Genomic DNA, 23,809 nt, shown 5'->3' on the forward strand with positions numbered 1-23,809 from the left:
GCAGTGTAAGTAATGTCGGTGTCTTTAAAGACAAATGTTACATGTGGTTTTAAACTGGCTTTTAAAGGTGGGGGAAAGGGCCCTGGCAAAAATAGCTTTTTCCCTCAATCAGTCATGTTTTGGATGCTCACAGGAAAAATCACACGAAGGAAATTCATAAAGGGATATTAATTTTAAAAGGATGGAAACATGTAGCTTGATGAACAGAAAACTTGTGTCCTGTTTTCATAAATTTCTCTCAAAATGAAAGTATGATGAACCTATATGCCCTTTCATGGTGTGCTTTTAGTCTTGACAATTTACCATGCCCGTAGATTCAATTAAATATTAATCTACTCTCCAAGAATAATCTAGACATTTTTCCTTTTTTAAACCGTGAGAATTAAATGCTGAACCAATCTGTTGGCCACAGCATCTAAGTCTGACCCCGAAAACCAAGCTTCCTTACCATTATTCAGACTGGAGGCATTCTGGTCTGAGTCAAACGACATGAGGAAACACAGGTATTTACCTACGGTCAAAGTGAGCAATCATTTAGAAGACGCTTCATGAAATTCGATCAGGAACGTCGTGATCACGTCAGACAATGGGAGAAGTGTCGGAGAAATTATGTGCTTGGTTGATCCCAGCAATGGGTGACAAAGGGGATAAGAATGTGTGCTAAGCCAGCACTCTGGTACCTGGTAGAAAATAAGGTGGGCCTTATCAAACCTGGTTTTGCACAATGATACACCTACAGCTAAAAGACAATTACTGAAATCCCTACAGGAAAACTAAGCTCTGTTCTAAGCCCGAAATTATCTGGTTTCTAGTAGCTTTTTTCCTCTTTGAAATAGTTATTTTTCTAAATGATGCTTGATAATAAGCACTCATGATTTCTTAAGAACCTAATTATAGAAAAGACTGCACTCAGGATCCCACAGTTGACCACGGTGCTACGGCTGGAGGCCACCTTTGGTGGAACAAGGCATTTGAACTCTGGCTCTCTTGAAAAATCCTAAGTATCACTCTATCTACCTGCCTGCCTTGCCCTCAACCCAATCTCTCCACTGTACAAAATGATGCTTGAGGGAAACTGGCATGGAAAGTAGATCTTGGAGTGTAGGCCCGAAACTTGGAGGCAAAAAGAGTCCTGGTGTCCTGTGGTCCCACCAGAGTAGGCAACTAGGGACTTAGGCCAGGTCCTACGGAGTAGTGAGGAATTTTTCTGTTTGGAGGTCCCTCTGCTATACAGATTTCTATGGAACCTGCCACTGCAGTGGGCAGCAGGGCATGTCTGAGGCTTCTAGCTGCCTCTCCATCTATGGAACACATGAAATTTAACACATACTTAGCATTAAGACTCAGATACATGCATAGGCCAAGCCAAAACCACTATATGCAATTAGATACCAGTTCAAATTCTTACAAACCCTAAAAATTCTTGAGTTATTGAAAACTCTAAAGGACTTTCCAGACTTGTGCCAAGAACTGAAACTAGGCTGTTTATTTTTTCTTTTTAGTCTTAACCTACATATCACAAGAGGAAGAAATGACATGCCTTAATTGGAACCTGCTTTTAATCTTTCTCATGTAGTACGTTCTTTTGAAAAGTCTCTGCTAAGATCTCAGAAAGCAAGGTTCTTCATATTTCTGTAAAAGGTGGTATTCTTTATATGTTTACTTTAATAAACAAAAAAAGTTTTCTCCCAGAAGGTTTATTCGTCGCATTTAAAGTACAAAACCAAATACACAGATCCAGATATTGAACCATATATACATATCTATACATATATTATTCAGACCTACGTAAACCCATCTGTACATTCTAATGTATCCACCAATAACATCTCTTGAATAAAAAGCAACATATCTCTAAACAAACAAACAGTTATTAGTAACACTGCCATTTGAAAGTATAGAAAAAGATATTTCATAGGAATAGGAGAATTACTAAGTATAAATCCAATATGTTCACATGGACTCCTATAGGAATAATTAAAAGATGAACCTGCCAAAGTCTTTGGGCATTAACAACTCTATAAAAGAAACGAGTTATGAGAAGATATTTTATAAGGTTAATTACATTCTAAGAGATTGTTTTGATTTGGTTTTTAATTTAAAGAAAGGACTTTATTTTCTCTAATAGCACAGCATTTCTAAGTCTTATTTTCTATGGAGTTGGAATGAATCTTTAGGCAACTACGTATACCTGTTAAAAATTAAACTGGTCACAAAAAAAAATATATATATATATATAAAACTGGTCACTAAAAATGATAACCGATTTTTAACACTGTGTTAAAAGCACAGTTCTTTCTTCAGGAGGAAAGCAGAAATTTTAGACTTGCCAGATACAGAATACGTGATGTCTCCAAACACAGAGATGTCCTGCTGATCGTGGGGACTAAGTTATAACAGCTTCTTTGTTCTAGGATGTCACCTACCTCACATGCAGACCACAGGATACGAGGCCTCAGATGCCTAAACAGCACCATTCCGGGCACAGAACTCTCTCAGTGCCTATTCCCATAACTGGGAACACACACACACATACATACAGAGATGCGGGTCATTATTAAAATCAGATTTATTAATGGCTTCACAGTAGCAACACAAAATGTACTATCACCTTTCCATAGGAAAGGTTATATTTACTCTACACACTTCAGTCTTGAAATGTGGCCCCCAAGAGCATTCAATTCCCAATCATCAGTGAATTTGCTGAGGGTCCCACACCCTCCAATCCCAATTCAGCAGAGCAAGAGCCCCTCCTTGGCTGCCAAGCGCTGGCAGTGGACTTTGTCTTGCTGCAGCTCTTCATGATTTGGATGCCAGAGCTTCATAATGATCCTTTCAATGTTGAGAGCATATACAGTGTGTGTAGGAATGACTTCCCTGTGTACCTGGGATTGAAAACATATCAGCACGTCTCCCATTATACTTCAGTATACTTATTTTTCCAACACAGAAAATGAACGTAAGATCTGTGTCAACAAAACACTCACACAAAAGACACACAAACCTGTACGTTTTAAGCCAGAACCTAATTAATCCCAAATCAGATAACAAGAAAACAAGGAAATAACAAGGCTCTGAGATAGAAATAAGGGGACAAGGAGATTTTTTTTCTTTCACTGGGGAGGTGAGAGATGTGGGAGGTAAGTTAGGAAGGACTCTTGAGCCAGGGGTTTGAAAGATTAGGTTACTATTAATGGCTTTAATAACAAACAACAGAAACTGAAAAACAAAAGCCAGGAAATGGAAAAGCTAGTGAATATCTTTGTAGACTTGAAGAAACTTTGAGCCTATCCATAAATCCAGGTAAACCTTAAGGAGCCAAGAGTTACCTGCAAAGCTTCAAAAAGGTCGTACATGTTCACTGGAGGCAAAGTCGTGGGTAGCGTGTCCCCCGAGCACGCCAGCAGGAGTGCAGCCTGCTGCTCAGCATCGTCAGGAGGCAGGTGCGACGCTGGATTCTGACCAGCACAAGGAGCAGAAAAGGCTGGAGGGCTGGAAGCAAAATGTTTCAGAAATATTCCCAGTAAGTAAGATGGAAACAACTGAACAAACGGAATAGGGATGGGCTGCTAGAATACTTCCTATAAAATATATCTCAACGTGAATCAGAAATCCAGTTATCTTTCAGCCAGTGTATACACAAGTAGTCTATAATTTTAATTTTTAAAGGCAGCCTATCTGTTGGGCTGGAAATAAAATGCAGTGCAACTGCATTTACCCTTCTCCCTCCACAGTGCTAAGATACTAAGTCAGGATACTGAGTCAAAATTGTTCCCTGCCCTTGAAGAGCTTCTAGTTGGAAAAAAGTAACAGACCTTCATTAAAGGAAAATGAAATTGGAAACAACCAACCTGGAGAGGAAGGTAGATGATACTGGAGACAACAGGATCAAAAATAACAAGCAAGAAAAGAAAATAAAGCACAAAAAAAGCAACAGGCAAAAATGGAGGGTGGAGAAAATTCATCCAGATCTTGCCAATTTCCCAAAATAGAACCCAGATATAACATCAGCTGGGAAGTCAGACATAATTTTTGTATCGTAATACAGTAGGAGATAACCTATGCAATTCTGGAGAACACGCAGGTGAAACAACAGTGAGGAGGGAACTAGAACGAAAACACAAGTGGAGCGCGAGCGTGGGCTCCGGCAGCAGACAAAGGCAGCGCTGATAGAGAAACAAGCGGCCGACGGTGAGATAGGAGCCTCACAGGGACAGGCTGGCAGGGGGAGAGGGCAGCTGGAGGCCCAGCAGGGTCACACACCGCTCCAGCGCTCGCCCGCTACGAGGGGCCACTCTTTTACTCTTTTTGGTTTGTTTTTCTCTAGAGAAGAATGACTCACAAATGAGAACAAATAATCCCAAACAGATATGCCTGAATGAGATTGAGAAAGTAAATCCTCACCTATGGCAATCTAAATAGTGAACCCAGTTTAAGCCAGTGATCTTCAAGATGAGCCCTGTGAGCCGTCTCAAGGTCTTCGGGGCCATGAAACAGGCACCAGCACCATGCCCTCCCCATGGTGTCAGCACTATCTGCTCTCTTCAACTCCCTGCTCGGCTTTCCCACCCCACACCCCTCACTGTCACTCCTCCTGCCTTCCCTGCCCATTACTTCTTCCCCAGCGTCACTCCTGCCAGCCTTCCCAATCACACTTTTTTCTCTGAAGTTTTATCTCCCTTGTCATCTCTTTACCTCTCTTCTCCCTGAAAAGGGACAACACAGGGATGAAGGTAATCCAGGTCATCTCAGAGGGATGACTCAGAATATCAGAGAGGTCCTGGGAGCCCACAGTGGAGTACAGACAGAGAGGTTCCAGAGATCAGAGCTGAGAGACCAGAACTGCACAAGAGGATGCCAACAGCAACCTGACGACACCCAGCACAGGCCGCTATCTTGAGCTACAGCTAAAAAAAGCCAGAAAAGGACCTGGAGAGACACCTACTGCTCCTCCTCCCACCATCAAGAAACCCAACCTTGACCCAACAAGCACAGGCCACGTTCCTGAGTGAGAGCCGGCCCACTCCCCCCACCAGTCAGGTGATAACCCCTCAGGAACCATCCAGACGCACTGCCCCAGGGAACTACTCCACTGTACTTCGGAAAGTGGGGGGCACTCACTTTAAACCACACGCAGCGGCCAAACTCTACAACTTCACTCCTAACATAAAGAGCACCATACGAATTCACTGGTTATCATGCAAGGATGCAAGAAAATAAAACCATACTGCTCTCAGAGGTACCTTAGACGCACAGAGCCCCAGTAACCAACTTTAACAGTGGTCTATTACCGAAGAGTAGTGTAACCAATTAGGAAGGATGGATGCAAAGATCACAAGAAACTTCACATACCTTTCTATTAAGTTGTTGTAAGCTACTACACTGTTCTTCAGGTATGGCTGTGGGGTCACATTACTACCAAAGGCATATTTAAAATGACCATCACGTAATCGATAAGCTTTCCTTCTTGACACAACTGATGTCAATATATCTTTAAGGTGATTCTGTAAAAACAAGAAAAAAAAGAGAAAAATAGCATGAACTCCCCTTTAAAAGCAAACCATAAAACTTCCTTTGACCAAAAAATGTTTATTGGCATTTAGTGGATGGAGATGTGAGACAGGCAAACAAGTGCTGAAACCAGATGAATATTCACGAAACAGCCACAGAGCCATACATACCAGGGTACGAGGGTACAGAAAAGAGCAAAGGGAGACATGCTATTTTTATTTAGTTCTATTTAGGATGGGCTTGTTCTACTTTAAAATTTATTAAAGTTTTTATATCTCTGAATTGGCTCCTCTCCCTCAAAAATGATGTTCAGATAGCTTTAAATAAAAGTACAAAAATAAGTAATTTTTTTAAGCAGCAAACTACCTTGAAGCTTGGTTTAAAATGGTACAAAATGTTTCACCATCAGGAACATATTGGTTACAGTGCCCAATCTACTAAAATCCTTGCATAAAAAGAACCTTGGCTCTCTCAAAAGCCACATAAACAAAAGATATATAGGAAATAAACAGAAAGTTAGGTATTTAATATCTCTTCGCCCTTGTGGGAGCCAAGTACCTAAGAGAGGGTCAGAGAATGTCTGCGAAAATAGAGACAGAACCAGTCCCAGCCTACCCTTATTAACAGGGGTGCTGGGGTCAGGGATGATGTTTCAGTTCTACCAATAAGATCAGCTCATGTCAGGACTTCATGGTACAACTTATGATTCAATGTTTATAACTTCTTGAGAAAGCTATTATAATCTCTGAGGTACTGGCAAGGAAACGGAGGCCCGGTGAATTGAAAGGAATGACCCAGCGTCACCGGTCAGTACCTGTGCACTCTAGACCCCAGTGTATGTTCTGTCGAGTAACTAAATGAGTAAAATGAATGAATGAAAGAGTGTGCTGAGACAAGAATCCCACAGTTCAGATGCCAAGTCTAATAATGCTCTTCAAACGCCGTACCACAGCAACATCAAGTGATTTTAATCTTTAGGATTCTCAATCTCTTTTTTTTTTTTTTTTTTTTTTTTTTTTGCTTAAAAACTGTCCCCTTGTTGAGAAATTAAACATCCAAAGTGTTATGCAGGTAACCTTTCTGAAAAGTTTAGTCTGTTAACTGAAGGCAATTGTTTGGATTGTGATGTTTCTCCCCTCAAAAGAAAACAACTTTCAATGATGACAATTCTGAGATCAGAGTCACATTTTAGTTCTTTTCTTGCAGTACCAGCTTTGAATGACTCACACAAGCTCGTCACATTCAACCTGTAAGAGTGTTTCTGCCACCAGCAAACCAACCTCCACTGCATAGACCACAGCTGAGACAGCCTCCTCGGTGACGTTGTCCAGCCCATGCTCATAAGCAGTCACTATCATTCTCCCTTCAAGCTGACCCCGAGTGGGAAGCATCATTGTGTGGGAACAAAGTTTCAAGTCATCATCATCTTGGGGATCCTTGGCCACAAACTGCTGGGCTCCTGAGAGAGGATTCTGAGGCTGGAATCTATGCTATGGGCAAGAAAACTTTTCAAAATTATTCATTATGTGGCAAGTAATAAGACACAAACAAAAGTGACCTATGAATTGGACCTGAGATCCCACAAATTAATGCCACCAAAACTATACCACAAGAGTTAAAAAAAAAAAAAAAGTAACTCATGCACAACTAATCACAGATTCACACCCATTACATAGTAATAATGAAGACATGAGTTATGGGGGATAACAGTACTATGCATAGCAGTTTATTCTATTCAGTTAATACCTCGGTAATCACAGAATATATGGCTCTGTGCTAAAAACAACAACTGGGGAGAAGGAGAAGATATAAAACTATTTTCAAACAAGTCAGAGTATTTTAAGTATACTTGTAAGTAAGCAGATTCTGAAAATAAAAATATATAATTAATGCTTAAGAAAAGCCCTAAAAAAACCTAGCTAACCAATATAACAGATCTAATAACAAATATTCCAAGATAATGTAGGGTAGTGTAACTCTTACCATTATCTTCTACTGACAACTCTCAACACAGAATCTTTCTAAGACACAGTCATTAGTTTTTTTAAAAATAGTTTTTCCCAATCTTTTCCGCTCATAAAATCTCAGCCTCCCTCTGGGAGATGCTGATAGCCCAATTATATTCTCCATAATCAGTGGGAGATATGCCTCAGTAGCTTTTGCTTAAGCCCAACTCACAAGATTTTGAAGCGAATATGGCTTGTCCTGTTTGAAGTTTGTACTATAAAAGCAATACTTGTTGTTTTTCCATTTTCCAAGTAAGTATAAAACTGTATTTTATATCAAACATGCTTTTTTAAACCAAGTATACCTCTCTGGAGATACTGATGCCCTCCAGATCGAATATTCTTGACTTAAAACATAGAGCCAAGGTAGAAATAAATAAATATTTGTTGATGTTAATGAATAAAGCTATCAATACCCAGTCAAATCTATAAAAGGGATACTTTTGGGAAACTGTGTTCCCTGGATATAAACCAGAAAAAAAAAAGCAAGTTATTCTAAAATGTTTACAAATTTTATAGCCCAATGCCTTCAAGATTTCTCTGAGGATCCCCAGAAGGCTCAAGGCCTAGTGGGGCGTCAGCAGCATCCTGCCAGAGGCCTCTGGGCCTCCTGGACCCTTGGAACAGAAGTCTTCAATCTGAGAAACATTATTCATTCCACAAAGATATTTAAGAGGAAAAAGGACACAGGCATAGTTGTTGAATTACTGAAAAATCATTAGGTACTAATGATAACATATTAATAATTACACAATAACAAACTGGAATAAAAATTCAGACACAATCTTTGAAACCCTCTTCACCAAACTCAAATATAATAACACCGTTTTCTCCCCAAATCATGCCCTTTTTTTCCAACTTTACTACCAGAATTGTAATATTCATTAAAAAACTAAAGCCAGTTCCATCACACCAGTGCTTAAATCAGTCGTTACCAAGATCTACTAAACAACCTACATCAAATTTCTGACGAACAGAAGAAAGCTTTTTCTTTCCCTTTGGTTTTCCAGGTTTGGCTGCAGAACCCCCTGTCCAGGGTAAAGATCCAGCACCCTCTATAAGACAGAAAAATAACAATCATAAGAGAAAAGAATGACAATTGATAACTGCTAAGTTTGTTTTCACTTTAGGCTAAAAAAGTATGAAATGCTCAAATGATGAAAATGAACAAATGCTTAAATTCAGATCTCTCATTCTCCTTCTCTAAACAAAACATTCTCCTTCCCTAAACACAACTTCTCTCAAATCACATGTTTTTCTCTAGCTGTAACCAAAATTGTTCTTTTAGGAAGACAAATTTGTTTTTCACATTTTTCATTGTTTACTGGGTGTTTGTTTGCTTACTAGTAGCAGTAGTATTATAAAAGCAGGACAGAGTTTTCTAGTTCAAGATGGTGAAATAAGCACATGTATTTGTCTCCTCTCTCTTCCAACACCCTACTAAATATGATAGTAGAAAAAAGTAAATGGGGGCTTCCCTGGTGGCACAGTGGTTAAGAGTCCGCCTGCCGATGCAGGGAACACGGGTTCGTGCTCCGGTCCGGGAAGATCCCACATGCCGCGGAGCGGCTAGGCCCATGAGCCATGGCCTCTGAGCCTGCGCGTCCGGAGCCTGTGCTCCGCAACGGGAGAGGCCACAACAGTGAGAGGCCCGCGTACCACACACACACAAAAAAGTAAACGGCACACATCCAGAACACAGATAAAAAGCAAAACGAGTGGCAGACCAAGATGAGATCTCAACAAATTTCAAAGATGGGCTAAAAAGGAGCCAACTTACAAAGCGGACCCTTGGAAGCTGTGACCTAAGTTGGCAAGGTTGGTAAATAGGTGGAAGTAAATAAACCTGACTAGTAGATATCCACAAAGAATCTGGATTTGGAGAAGGTGAGTGCAGTGCGAACCAGAAGGGACAGTACAGCTTAAAACAAGATTAATGGAAGATCTATATTGAAAAGTCATCCATAGAAACCCCTTCCCTCACCCCCAGGACTGAACTCAGTACAAAACAAAAATGCAGGGTTCCTTGCTCAAAAGTTAAGAATTTCAAGACAAACACAGTACAGCACTAAACCAAGTGCAGGCCCTTCCAAGTTCATGGACAGTTCCTGGCCCCATGAAACCAGCCCCACTCACTCCTGTATACAGTGCAGTATAAACAGGTGGCAGGGAAAGGAGAATGGCGAACTCTTCTCTAGTTAAATAGAACAAAATTTCTGGGATTTACTGGGTAGCTGGTATGAATGTTGGTACCCTAGAGCACAGTTCTCTGCAGCTGGCATTTGAGGAACCTCACTGTAATGGCTGGCCTCCCGTCAGCTCACTCTAAAGCACAATCTCCAGGTTTTATGCTTCATTCGTAAATGTGGATTCTCAGACATTTGATGATAAGCTGTAACATGGTAAGAAAGACTAAACTGAAAAAAAAAAAATTGAGATCCTAGAGATAAAGGATTCAGGCAACACAAAGAACTTGAATAATTTCTAATTCATATCCTCAGAGAAGTTTGAGAAGATGGGTATCCATAAAACAAAAAGAAGACGCTACAAAAATTGCCGAATTAAAGAATGCACTGGACAGAAGGGCTGAACGAAAGAATTGAGGAAATCTCACAAAACACAGAGCAATAAGGCAAGACGGATGTTTAAAACCAGTCAATCCAGAAAGACGTTTCAGCACACTATACGGAGCCACTGACGTCCCATAAGAAGAACAAAAAGCAAAAGCAGTTGTCTTTGAGAACAAGCTGGTCTAGGAGGGGGAAGCTTTTCATTCTAAGACCCTCTGTACTATATTTTTTTAAACCATGAACAGATATAGTTTAGTGTTAAAAAAAAAAATCAAAAGTTATACAAGCTCATTACAGTACACTTGAAAAAAAAATCCCAAAGAATTTTTTTAGGAAAAGAAAAAAAAAAATCACCCATCATTCTAGCAAAACATTATTTCATCTTGATGTTTTTGGAAGAATGAGTTCGTAAAGCTTTGAAAAAATCTTCCTGGTTCCTCAGCTAAAAAAGAACTGTTTGGGAAGTCAAGTTCCTCTTCTCCATCGCTTTAAGTGTCTTTGGCACACCTAGATCACACCTGGTAAGGCCGGTCAATCTTAGATGATTTCCCTGATGAATGGAACTCGATGTTAGGCGATGCTGCTGCTGAGTGGCCAAATATACCTTGGGTGAGGAAGCAAAGCATGGTAAGGACTGACTCTGACCCCAAGGAAGGAGGCCTTCACAGCAGCAGTCAGATTTTGGTTTGGATCCAACACTTCTACTTACTAGCTGAAGAGGGCCTCAGGTACGTTTTTATTTTGTTTTGTTTTCTCTCCTCTGAAGTTTGTTTCCTAGCATATAAAAAAGAGGCTAATACCTCTGAAGAGTTGTTGTGAGGATTAATGATAATGCACGTAAAGCGTCTAAGGCACTGCAGTTACAGTATTCAATAAATAACATTATTAAAAGCATCTTTCCTGCCTGACTTAGAAAAACAGTAACCAACCTGATCACAATTAGTAAAGTATAAAAACCTGTATTTCTATACTTTACTTTTAATAGAAATCACCTCTTTGTTGCCAGCAAATATTAAGTTCATTTTAAGGGAAGACATTTTGGGTGTTTGAGAAATAATTTCTAAATTCCAATGTTTCTTCATTTATTTTTAACCAACAACAAACATTCAAGAATATCAAAGGCTTTATTTAATTAAAATCAAAATTTATACTAACACCACTACGTATTTGTTTGGCTTTTTTTTTTTTAAGAGCACTTTTTGCATGTTCTTTCATCTGTTTTTTTTTTTTTTTAATCATCCTGCAGGGTAGATACTACTCTCTATTTTATAAATGTGGATGCTAAGAACACTCAGTAATTAACTACATTATCTAAGCTAGTGGCAAAACCTAAACTTGAACCCAAGCCCCTTGACTCCTATCAACCAAGGTTTTTTTTTTTTTTTTTTACTTTTTTTTTTTTTGCGGTACGCGGGCCTCTCACTGCTGTGGCCTCTCCCGTTGCGGAGCACAGGCTCGACGCGCAGGCTCAGCGGCCACGGCTCACGGGCCCAGCCGCTCCGCGGCATGTGGGATCTTCCCGGACCGGGGCACGAACCCGCATCCCCTGCATCGGCAGGCGGACTCTCAACCACTGCACCACCAGGGAAGCCCCAACCAAGGTTTTTATTTCCGATCATCCCACTGAACCTTTTGGGTGGGTGCCACTTTAGAATATACCTACCTAAAAAGTAAGATCTAATCCTTACAATGTTGGCTTTTCTGATCAAATTAAACTTTATACAATGAAGTGGATTATCTTTATGATCTAACTGGCGAAAGTCCATTTCTATTTAAATTAAACATTAGAAATGTGACACAGTGTAGAATGTGCAGTGAGGGGTGTGGTGAGGGGTGGAAAACAGCCTTCCCTCTCTAACACCAACCTCCGTAAACAAACGCTCACTGTTTATTATTCTTCACACCAATGGCGACTTCTTTGAGTGTGGAGAACAAGCCTTTAGGAGATCTCATCTGAATCTCTATCTTACAACAGAGCTTAGCAGAAGGGGATGATACAAAATACTAGTCACTTCTAGATAACACGGGCTTTTAATAAATGATCATCAGAATCACCACAGGCCCTTTAAACAACAAAAACTTCAATTTAATCTACAGTAGGAGGTACCTGTAAATTCAAGTTTTTAACAAGAGCCCAGGATAAGCTTTATCATGAGGCAAAGTTTTAATGCATTTAGTTTTTTTTTTTTTGACTGATTAAAATAAAATTGAAAGAGGGGACTTGTACCACTTAAGCTCCAAAAAATTAGGGACAAAGGAATCATTCTGTCTATACCTATTTATTTAGGTTGAAGTGACAGACTTAGCATCCACATACCTCCCCAACATGCTGCTATTACTACCTTTGTTCTTCACCAATAGTTTGCCAAACACATGCTGAAGCTCCAACCTTCCAGGTGCTAGTACTTTACCTTCCCTATATCTATGGAAACGCTCTCCTAACCACCAAATTCCCTCCCTTCACTCCTCAGCTTCTTCCTCCTGACCACCTACCCTCCTCCTCACCTCTCATTTATTTAAGTAATCTAAACCCAGCTGAATGGGGGGTAAAGACCAAAAGTCAGTGAAAGGACAGAGAAATCACCTGCTTTAAAAAGGTTCTACAGAAGAATCTGTATTACACAATAAAATGTTTCTTCTGAGCAGTTCAAAGAACATTTCATTTGCAAACAAGTCTGTTAAAGGAAGTGAAAGTCTAGTAAGCCCAGCATTCTGTGGGTTTGCTGACTGACATCCCTGGAGGTGTTTCCACTCCCTTACCTGGTGTAGACACCAAAATCTGACAACGCGTGAGAATAGCCAGGAGGAAATCGTTGTGAGAATGGACTGAAAAAGGGAAGATTGTCACAAGTCAAATACAGAATATTTACAACATAAGGAACCCACTGTTTCAGTCTAGCTTTTAAGGACTTTGGATATCCCCTACTCTGTCATTCTTTCCATTTAATTTTAAATATCCACATTATTTAAATGACCTTACATACCACTAAAACCAAAATTTTAAAAAAATTTTAAATAAACTTTTAATTTATTGCAAATCTGGGAAAACTTCAGAACAGTAAAATAACTCCCCAGGTAATTATTTTACCATTATCCTGTGTGAGAAGTCTATGAGCTTCAAGGTCAAATTCTTCTTTGCTGATCTTCTGCTTGAACCACAACTTTAAGTTAGCCCAGTATCTGCAGAGGCAGAAACAATAGTAAGAGCCTCAGGATTTGCTTCTTCCCCAAGTTCACCTTATCTGCCTCAACTCCCAGGGAAGGAAGGAAATTTTGCATTCCCTAGTGTTACGGACTGAGCTGTATTCCCCTCAAATTCATTTGTTGAAGCCCTAACCCCCAGTACCTCAGAATGTGACTGTACTAGGAAGTAGGGCCTTTAAACAGGTAATTAAGTAAAAATGGAGTCGTCAAGGTGGGCCCTAACCCAGTGTGACTGGTGTCCTTGTAAGAAGAGATTAGGACACAGAGAGACAGACAGCAGGCAAAAGCCAAGAGAGGCCTCTGAAGACAACCATGCTCACACCTTGATGTCAGACTTCTAGACTCCAGAACTGTGAGAAAATAAATCTCTGTTGTTTAAGCTACTTAGGAATCAGAATACCATCAGAAGACGGAAAGTCCTCCCTAAAAGGGACTGAGCAGTAGTCATAGAATCAGACTCATGAGTCAACCAGCCAAAAACCACTGCTGTACCTTTCCTTTCTCACTGCTGCCCTTCTAAAAGACCTGCTCACCAGAAACCTACACTTCAGATTTATATTTTAAAGTATTATTAAAATTATCAAATATTGCATATTTGAAAATTGCTGAGATCTTAAAAGTTCTCATCACGAAAAAATTTTTTTAAACTATGTATGGTGAGAGACGTGAACTAGAGTTACTGTGGTGACCATTTTGCAATATATACAAATACTGAATCATTATGTTGTACCCCTGAGACTAATATACAGTTATATGTCAATTATACCTCAATTTTAAAAAGATTTATATTTTAAAATGTGTATGTATTTTATGGGCATTAATACCAATTCTGGGCAACCTCTTTCCTTTCAAATGAACTCAAGTTTTAATCTATCCTGGCTGAATGGGATTCTAAAACAGCTCGCCACAAAGAAAAATACCTGAGCATAGGAGAAACTTAGTGGTTTTTAAAGTGAAAACCAACCACTAATCATAAAAATTACTAGTTAACTAGTAGGAAAAAAGCATCCAATCTTTTATACCTTAACAACATTAGTAGAAATCGGAGTAAAATACTTTACTTTTCACATCCACACCCCTTGTTTCCGTGCTGAAGAAAGCTACTCCTCCTTCAAGAAACAGAGCTAAAAATTACTTAGTATGTTTTACAATCACTTTCAATTCACGATTAACTACTTTCTAATGCTCATTTGAGTTTCTAACAGAAAAGAACAAAAAAAAAGCAGCGATTCCTAAACGAGATGGTTTAATGCTCTCACTGACCTATTATACCCATGGCAGGGTTTCTCCTGTTCTCCCATATGTAGACTAGCTTAAGTCTGACTAAGTATATATGTAATTGCCTGGGTTCCTGTGCTTTGCTCTCATCCCCCCCTTCCCCCCCACACCGGAGAAAACCCGTAGCTTTAGTGGCGTCTTAAAGCTTCCCAAGACCCATTTCATTCAACAGCAAAACATGTTAGTTCTAGAGCCTGGCACCATGTTCCACGTGACTAGTCACACCCAGCAGTCAGTAATAACTTCCCAACATCAAACACTTAAATGCCCCAACCCCTGCTTTTTTTTTTCAAAAAACAACTAAAAAATGAAATAAAGCTCCACAGAAAAACAGAAGTCTTTTCCTATCCCATTTTATACAACAAAAGAAGATAGTAACATGAGAAAAACTTCATTATTTTAAAAGCCCTGTGTTCCTATTTTATAAGAAAGAGGCAAATATATTTATATTTGGTGTATGAACTTGTTCCAGAACTAAGGCAAGGCTCTGCCAACATGATGCTGTCTATCTTTTCCAGTGGCAAACTTTCTAGCCCAAATAGCCAACACTGGCTATCAAGTTGAAGACTCGCTCCCCAATCCTGGTCCCTGTATTAACTTGCTGTATAGCCATGGACAAATGACTGTTTTCCTCAAAAATACCAAAAACAAAGTTAGTCAACCTCTATGTAGGTGAGGATGATGGGTGATGAGTATAAATGGGTCAGACTAGGAAGCACTTGAGATACCTGAAGAAAATTAAATAACATATGGCTAAATCATCCGAAAAACTAGGCACCCATTTGAACCCAGAACTCTACTGGGTACTATACAAAGTGAGTTAGCCAGCAAAGCTCATTTCTTTCTACAAGCTGACATGGGCACACAACCTGACATAAAGAACATTAGGGCCACTGCATAAATAGAAAGCAACTCATATCTGAGTTCCTTATACACCTTATTATATATTTTACCTACGAACAAGGACCACATTTAAATGGTCACGTTGTACAAACCAAAGCTAACTACTCATGGAGGAAATGTGAGAAATTACTGTATAGCAATATCACAGACTGTTCAACCAAGAAGCGCTTTTCAAGGAGCAGAAGGGGGAAAAGACAATGAGAGAATGGAAGAAACTACTAGAGAACAACACTGTATCATTAACTGTTCCTGGCACAAAAGCATATTTTGATTGCGTTGTTAGTGGAGATTCAGCTAAAGATGCACCAAATTAGCTTTGGCAGCTCTATGTGACCAACGTTTGATAGCCAGTGTTGACCTTTAAAGACCAAACAGGAAATGCTAATTTCAACATTTCTGGTACTCCAAGCTTGTGTGAGGAGTGTGGTATCAGAGTTCACCATCACATCTAATCAATCAATTATACACACAAGCCAGGTTTATTGTAACATGTAAACATTCACTTTCAAATATTTGTAAGCATCTTAGATGTAACCGAGTGAAAAGTCTTTTGTGCTTAAAAAGTGTAAATTTTAGCTGTATTACAAAAATAAGCTATAGTAATTAATGAAGGTAAAAGCTGTCAATTTTACTTATTAAAATAATTAAGAATTTTTAATTAAGTAAGCAAGGAAAGAGACAAAGTCAACATGAATATTAAAATATAACTTTAGGTAGAACATTTTATCTTTGGGAATCAATGTTTACAAAAAATTAAATAATTATGCCAAAATAACAGATTAGATGATTAAATTTTAATTCTAGCGTTTGTAGTTTGATTTATTAACGTTCCTACTATTAAAATAATCTTTAAAAATTATATTTTGTTCTTAGTTATTCCATTTAGGCCATGAGTGTTCTAAGAAGTCTTACATGAGAATTCTGCATATGTATCTTGCGAGGGCGAAAAGTAGACTCTGCCACCCCAAAATTTCACAAGAAGGCAAAACTCCAAAGATCACGTATGACATCCAAGTTAAGTAACTTCAATCTCCAGTCATAATGAAAAGTAGAAAGATGAGAAGGAGAAAGTGCTGGAGAAAAAGAAAGATCCCCCAAACACCTTGCTCCTCCAGAAACATCATTTCAAAGTGAGTGTCTGTTGAGTAATGCAAACGTGTAGAATATCACAGAAACCATCTAGCAACAACACAAGACTTATACTTTTAAACGTTTAAAATTTGCTTCTTATATTTTAGAAAAATAAAATTGTAATAACAATGTTTTGAAAATTTCCAAACTTGACCTTGTGCCTCGGAGGGTTCCTTCTATGACTTCAGCCTTGTATTGAGTTATTGATTTTACACTCGGCCATTTCAGCATCTGACCCCACTGTGTACTCGGTCCCCTGCTATAACCTGGGTGAAAGTCTGTCTGAGAGTCTCTGGGGTCCTTTGCAACCCTCTGTAAGGTATCAGAGCCAGAAATCAGATGCAAAGGCCCCAATCCTGCCATGACTTTGAAGAGTTACTTAACCTCTCAAAATCTCAGTCTTCTCATCTATCAAACGGGAACGATAATTGCACCTACCTCACATCTCTGTTGTGAGGATTAGATGAGATAGTACATTTACAGCGCTTAAAAGGTGTTCAGTAAATGTCTGCTACTGCTTTCATCACTATAACTGCAGTATTGTTCGGTGACTATTTCACCGGAGGGTCTGTCTGCCTTCCGAAATTGCTGTCCACGCTCTTACCGACAGTGCCTCCACGACACCCGCGCTCAATAAGCCTCTGCCTCCAGGAAGCCCTTCGGGAGCGGGCCGCCTGCGCGGCGCCGGCTCAGACCAGGCCGGTAGTCAGCCACATGCGTCCCGCACCCTCGCACGGGCCGCAGTCGCCCAACAGGCCCTTGGGCGTGAAAGCGTGGAGTTAGCTTTTCCCGCCCCACCCAGGGCACAGCCTCGGGAGAAGGCGCCCGCGAGGTTCCGGAGGGAACCAGGGAGGCCCGGCCCCTCCAGCTGGGTGAGTCGGGGTTGCCCGCCGGCCCCTTCCCGGGCCCGAGAAACCCAGAGGCCCCGCCACCCGCTACGCGAGGGCTGCAGAGGCCTCGCGGCCGTGGGGGACAACTCCATAGTGGGTCGGCAGCCCGAAGCTGGGGGAGCACCCGCGCGGAAACCCGGAGGCTGCGTCCGGGGAGTTCTTACTGTTTCACGTTGTCCCCCAGGGCCTCGCTCAAGTTCTTCTTGGCCGCCTCCAGCTCGCTCACAAAGGTCGCCATTGCTCCCCACGTCTCAGCCCGACCTCAGACCCCTCGGCCACAACGACCAGCAACCGAAAAACCAACTCCGCGAAGGCTTCGGCTCTGGAGGCTCCGTCTTCTCCCGCCTGCCCCGCCCCCAAGCTCTGAGAAGACGTTTGTTTGGTTTTCGGCTCCGCCCGCCTTTCTGGAGAGAAAGTGCTGAGCCAAACTCGGTGTTTTCGTGGTCCTCCTGCTCCCGCCCCCTCACGTCACGTGACCCGCTTCACCTAGCGCTCCCGCGCCCCACCTAAACCCGCCCCGCCCGGCCCGGGCTGCAGCGTCACCTGCAGGGCTGGCGTATCCCGGGCTCTCAGTCTTGCCGCTGCGCAAGTTCCGAATTCGGTCCTTTTACCTGGATGAATATCTTCCCCCTCCAGGTCAGAAAGTAAATGTAGTATTGACTTTATTCTCTTTCTTTGCCTTATTTTTTTTGCCGATCACTAATCATCTAACATGCCACTTAATTGACTTATCTTGTTAATTTTCTGCCTTCTCCAACTAAAATGTGTAAGTTCCGTGAGGACAGGATTTGTGTTTTGTTCACTGATGTTTCCCCAAGTTCCTAGAGCAGTGCCTGGCACATAATGGGCTCTCAGTAAATATTTGCTGAGTGAATGAAGTAATTTTGAAAAACAGGAAAACGCACAGAAGGATAAGAGGAAAAGAAAGAAAACAAAATGTTACCACCCCGGGAAAAACCCTTTTAACTGAGAGAGATTCCCCCTTCCCATAATTTATAATCATACTCTATCTTCAATTGTGCATCTTGGTAGAGTTTTGTTATATTTATACTTAATAATATAAATGTTTTCCTCTGGTATTGTCTTTATAATCATAATTTTGGTGACAGCATATTAAATACCGCACAGGAGGAAGGCACACAGTAACTTGTTTCCCAATTGTTAGGCTGATTATGTCCATTTTTTTCTATTAAAAGCAATACTGTAATACACTTTATGCATAAAGCTTTTCCTCATTTAGGATTATTACTTTAGAACAGAGTCCCACAAATAGAGTTACTGATTTAAAGACAGGAGTATTTATAAGAGTCTTGGTGCATATGGTCAAATTGCCTCCCCCAAATTTGAAATAATCCTAAATGGCTTTTAAATCTCGTGTAATTTCTCTACAGAGACTCCTTCAGGCTCCTCCATTCCTTCAGCAAATATATAGTGAATTCCTATTATGCGCCTGGCAATCTTTTGGGTCCTGGGGATACAAAGATGAACAAGGCAGGTAAAGTCTTCCTATCTGTGTCATAAAACTCTAAAGAAATTTTGACTTTTTAAAAAGTAGTTATCAACTTATGCTTTCCATGGCTCCCCACTGACTACTGAACAAATTCCAGACTCCCTAACCTGGCATTCAAATTTTCTTATGACCTGGACTCAGCCGACCTGTCCACCTCACACACACCCAGGCCTGTCCATCACCCCTTAGTATGCACTCCGCATTCTAGTTACTTCACTTTCTATAACAAACCACATGACTCAGTCCTTTTATATATATCTCCCCTCTGCTAGTTTTGAGACCTATGGGTGGCTACCTACATTTTTTGCAATCAGGTTCAAGTTTGTTTTTTTTTTTTGCGGTACGCAGGCCTCTCACTGTTGTGGCCTCTCCCATTGCGGAGCACAGGCTCCGGATGCGCAGGCCTAGCGGCCATGGCTCACGGGCCCAGCTGCTCCGCGGCATGGGGGATCTTCCCGGACCGGGGCACAAACCCGTGTCCCCTGCATCGGCAGGCGGACTTTCAACCACTGCGCCACCAGGGAAGCCCAGGTTCAAGTATTAAAGGACCCATTCAATAGGACTAGGAAGGGGCACAGATGTTTGGGTATATCTTCCAGGAACTGTCCCCACTGTATGGCTACCCCATCTCTATGGCTACCTGTCCACTAAGAAAAATATGACTCTTATCTCTTGGAATCGATGCTTGAAAACATGCATACCTCTACACATCTAGCTCAATTAAATAGTCCATTCTCCTTCATCACTTTGTATACCAATTAGCATTAATTTCAGTATAGTGATTCAGGTAAATGTCCACTTAAACTGTAGTGTTAGACAATATAACAAACACAAACAGACATCTGACCGAACAATATACTTAATAGAAATCAATACTAAAACCATTTGTAATTTGGTAGTTTACTTTAAAGAAACTAATTTTAAATCTTTTAGTTATAGACGTGCTTGTAAAAATGTATACCACATATAGACAACTATTAAATAGCTTCAGAGAATGTGTGTGAAAGTCGTTTATAAAATGTAAAGAATTCTACAAATGTTAGTTTAATCTAGTTTTTTACATCTTTTTAAAATCATTATTCTATAGCAACTTGCTCTTCCCCAAATGCAGGCTAGTCTGAGAGTAACTAGTAAAGTCAACTCAATGGGATATTGGGCACAGACTATATAAAATAAGAGTTCCCTTTATTTATATTATCCATATTTTTTCCATGTCGTTAGGATGAACTGTTGAAGGTTGGTAGTATTATTCATATATTGCCTATTCTTATGCAACGTCTTTCAAAATATAATTATATAAATTATAAATATAATTGTGTACAAATGCAATGCAAAGGAAAACCCCTCAGAAAGGCTATTTTCATAGCTATTTTACTTGCATATCCATGAAAGCTTGGCCTCTGCTTGCTTAATTCTTCCCAATTCTTTATTTTATAAAGCACTGGTTTGTTTGGTTTTTTTGGTGGTAGGATTTGATGTTGATGGAGTTGTGAGATATCTCAGATCTGGAGGTGACGATGATGATGATGATAATGATTTCTCCCAGATATGACATTTAGGTTCCTTAGACCTGTATATAAACCACTGACTCATTCTTTATTCTGGCTAGCACCTAGTGCAGCAGAAATATTTGATTGACTTTCCTAGTCTGCTCATTGGCATTGATTCATTAGCTTTCTTCTTGAAGCACTGACTGCAAAGGTGTGAGTTGTTTCCATTTCAGACGTCAGCAGCTCTGCTTTATTGGAAGGACTCTTACAGTTCAGCTTTAAAATATTATTGATAATATTTTAGTTGCCCGTTGAAATTACCCTCATAATGTTCACTACAATTTGTAATACTTATTATGTAGTATACTATGGTATGTATGGTACACACATATGGTACCTATATATACAGTTATACTATAGAACATAGTGGCTCGCACTCAACATATCTGGTAGAATTAAATATTTTAGAAAATTCTACATAATAGTCTTCCTCTTCTATATCTATATTGATCTACAGATATTAATATAGTTAAAGGTTATAGACTAGCATGTACTAGGTCCTAGTAGAATTTATGGTTGAAAACACTTGGAGAGGCATATCACACTGACACCACATATACTTATTTTATGTCTGCCCAAATAAGATATAAAGAGGTTCTTGATCTTTTATTTTGTGCCATGGGCCTCATTGGCAGTCTGGTGAGCCCTTCTCAGAATAATATTTCTAAATCCATAAACTACATATGATTACATTTAAAACAGTTTTATAGAACACAGTACTATCCATGGGCCCCAGCTTAAAATCCTCTGAAGCTTTATAGGTACTTAGTTTGCTCAGGCTGCGATAACAAAACATCACAGACCAAGTGGTTTAAACAACATACATTTATTTTCTCACAGTTCTGGAGGCTGGAACTCCGTGATTAAGATGCCACCATCAAGTTTGGTTTCTGGTGAGGACTTTCACCTGGCTTGTAGACAGCCACCATCTCTCTAACGTCCTTACATGGCCTGTCCTCAGTATGTGTTTGGAGAGAGAGGGTGATTGAGAAGGAGAGAGGGGAGGGGCAGAGAGAGAGAGAGAGTGTGTGTGTGTGCTCTGGTGTCTCTGCTTGTAGGGACACTAATCTGTTGGATCCGGGCTTCACCCTTATGACCTCATTTAACCTTAATTACTTCCTTAGAGGCCCCATCTCCAAATATAGCCACGATGGGGTGGGGTGAGGCAAATATTCAGTCCATAATAGTACTACAGAGAGTTAATTATAGTTTCTCTTTCCTTTTTTTAGAAGCTCTTGGAGATTAAACTTTTAGGACTCTGAGAAATGGAAGGCATCTAGGGATTCTAGTGATAAAAGACACCTAAGCAACCCCTAACAATACTGAAAAGTGAGCACTGTTTTTACAATGTGTCTTGGCACTATCATGGTTGTAATTAACTTGATGAAAGCATTTTCCCTGGAGTTAGTGAGTCTTACAATAGAGGAACAGACGTTTAAGGAATAGAAAGAAGAGGCATGATCTGTAATGTAGATAGAAGATATTTAGAAGCCAGTCAACAGTACAGTACATTAAAAAATTTAAACTCTACAAATATTAGCTTAGTCTAGTTTTTTAAATCTATTTTTAAAATTATCCTAGCAATTTTTCTTCCCCCAGTTAGAGGAGTATAAGGAAAAGTATAAGTATTGTTGCAATTAAAAGAAGAGGGCTTCCCTGGTGGCGCAGTGGTTAAGAATCTGCCTGTCAATGCAGGAGACACCAGTTCGAGCCCTGGCCCGGGAAGATCCCACATGCCGAGGAGCAGCTAAGCCTGTGAGCCACAACTACTGAGCCTGCACTCTAGAGCCCGTGAGCCACAACTACTGAGCCCGTGTGCTGCAACTACTGAAGCCTGTGTGCCCTAGAGTCCGTGCTCTGCAACAAGAGAAGCCACTGCAATGAGAAGCCCGCGCACCGCAACAAAGAGTAGCCCCCGCTCACCACAACTAGAGAAAGCCCACACACAGCAACAAAGACCAGACACAGCCAAAAATAAATAAATAAACTTAAAAAAAAAAGAAGATTTAGAATTACGACAATCAACTGAGAATAGAGATACAGTAGAGTTTACCTTTCAGCTAAGAGGGCAGACTACGCGGCCGAGCTGGATGACTAATTAGCTTCTGAGGACACAAAGAACCAACCTTGAGCACAGTTCCATAGGTATCCCCAGGATATTTCTATGCCTTGAAGGGAATCTCAGAAACTCTCTTCATTCTGTTGCCTCTTCTTACTCTGGGAGCCTGACAGCAAAGACCCCGTTGGTCCTATATTAGTAGTAAGAATGCTGCAGACAGTCTGTTATGAAACAGGGTCCTATTAAGGATGAAGTTAGTCCTGGGCATAATATCAGAGGTATTTATGGGATCATTCTGTAAATTTTTCAGAATATGAATTATTAAACTGTGTATGTTGAAAAAGAAATCTCTGTAAGCAGCCTGCCAAACTGGAATTTGGAAAATTTGGCTGAAGTCTTTGGCCAGGCTTCTTATAGATAAGAGCTTCTCCAAGGTGCTAAAAGATATTTTTTGTATAGTGATGGAGGTCAAGCTTTGGAGACAGCTTTGGCACTGGGGGCAGGTGGAGATTCCAAACTGACGCACTGTCTCTGGAGTTGCTACTAACATAGGGAGACTATGCTGGATGGAGACTAGGCTCCACACGTCACCCTCTGGAAGGAGGGAAAGCCACAGTGCTGATCGAGAAAGAGGGAATGTTCTCTGCTGTTGCCCTGAAAAGTCAGGTGCCAGGAATGGAACTTGATAAGTGAATTGTAGAAGATTAGGCCAGGGCTCATTGTTTGAAATCCAGGAGGTGATTTGCTAACGGAAGTTACAGTGACAGTTGTACCACACAGAGCATCCTATGTACTTGCAGGAGTCCTGAGCGCACTCTTTACCCCTGTCAGAAGCCGCAAGCCTGCTGGAAGCCAGGGCTTCCTCCACAGTAAGGAGCTCTGTCTTGCATATCTTTTGTTAGCTTTATACATAATTTCTTTGAAAGTTTTTGATGCTCTTGTAAAGATACCTTTTATGTCTGTTACTTATTTCCTTTATTATGTTATCTAATTTCTTTTGTTCATGCATTGGAATGCCATGGAGGCAAGATAGCATAGTGTTAAAGTACAAGCTCTAGAGCTAGTCTGCCTGAGGTTTGAATTCTGACTTTTCCTATTTTAGGTGTATGCCTCTGAGCAAGTTACTTAATCACTCTTTCAGTTTCCACACCTGCAAGGTGGGAATAGGAATAGTACTTACCTAAGGGTCACTGTAAG

The 23,809-nt window shown here is 40.4% G+C and overlaps 1 protein-coding gene across 1 annotated transcript; it reads right to left on the reverse strand.

Annotated features, from left to right (window-relative positions):
• Nucleotides 1-1,541: 1,541 nt before the first annotated feature.
• TADA1 (transcriptional adaptor 1) lies at nucleotides 1,542-17,837 on the reverse strand. Its single transcript, XM_065888923.1, has 8 exons — nucleotides 17,658-17,837; nucleotides 13,176-13,267; nucleotides 12,848-12,913; nucleotides 8,475-8,572; nucleotides 6,792-7,001; nucleotides 5,353-5,504; nucleotides 3,330-3,492; nucleotides 1,542-2,885 (listed from the first exon to the last, which is right to left on the reverse strand). Exons 1-8 carry the CDS (start codon nucleotides 17,729-17,731, stop codon nucleotides 2,733-2,735), a joined length of 1,008 nt encoding a protein of 335 aa, XP_065744995.1. The 5' UTR covers nucleotides 17,732-17,837; the 3' UTR covers nucleotides 1,542-2,732.
• Between the last annotated feature and the right edge of the window lie 5,972 nt (nucleotides 17,838-23,809).

This window comes from Phocoena phocoena, chromosome 1, assembly GCF_963924675.1.
Source record: "Phocoena phocoena chromosome 1, mPhoPho1.1, whole genome shotgun sequence".
NCBI lineage: Eukaryota > Metazoa > Chordata > Mammalia > Artiodactyla > Phocoenidae > Phocoena > Phocoena phocoena.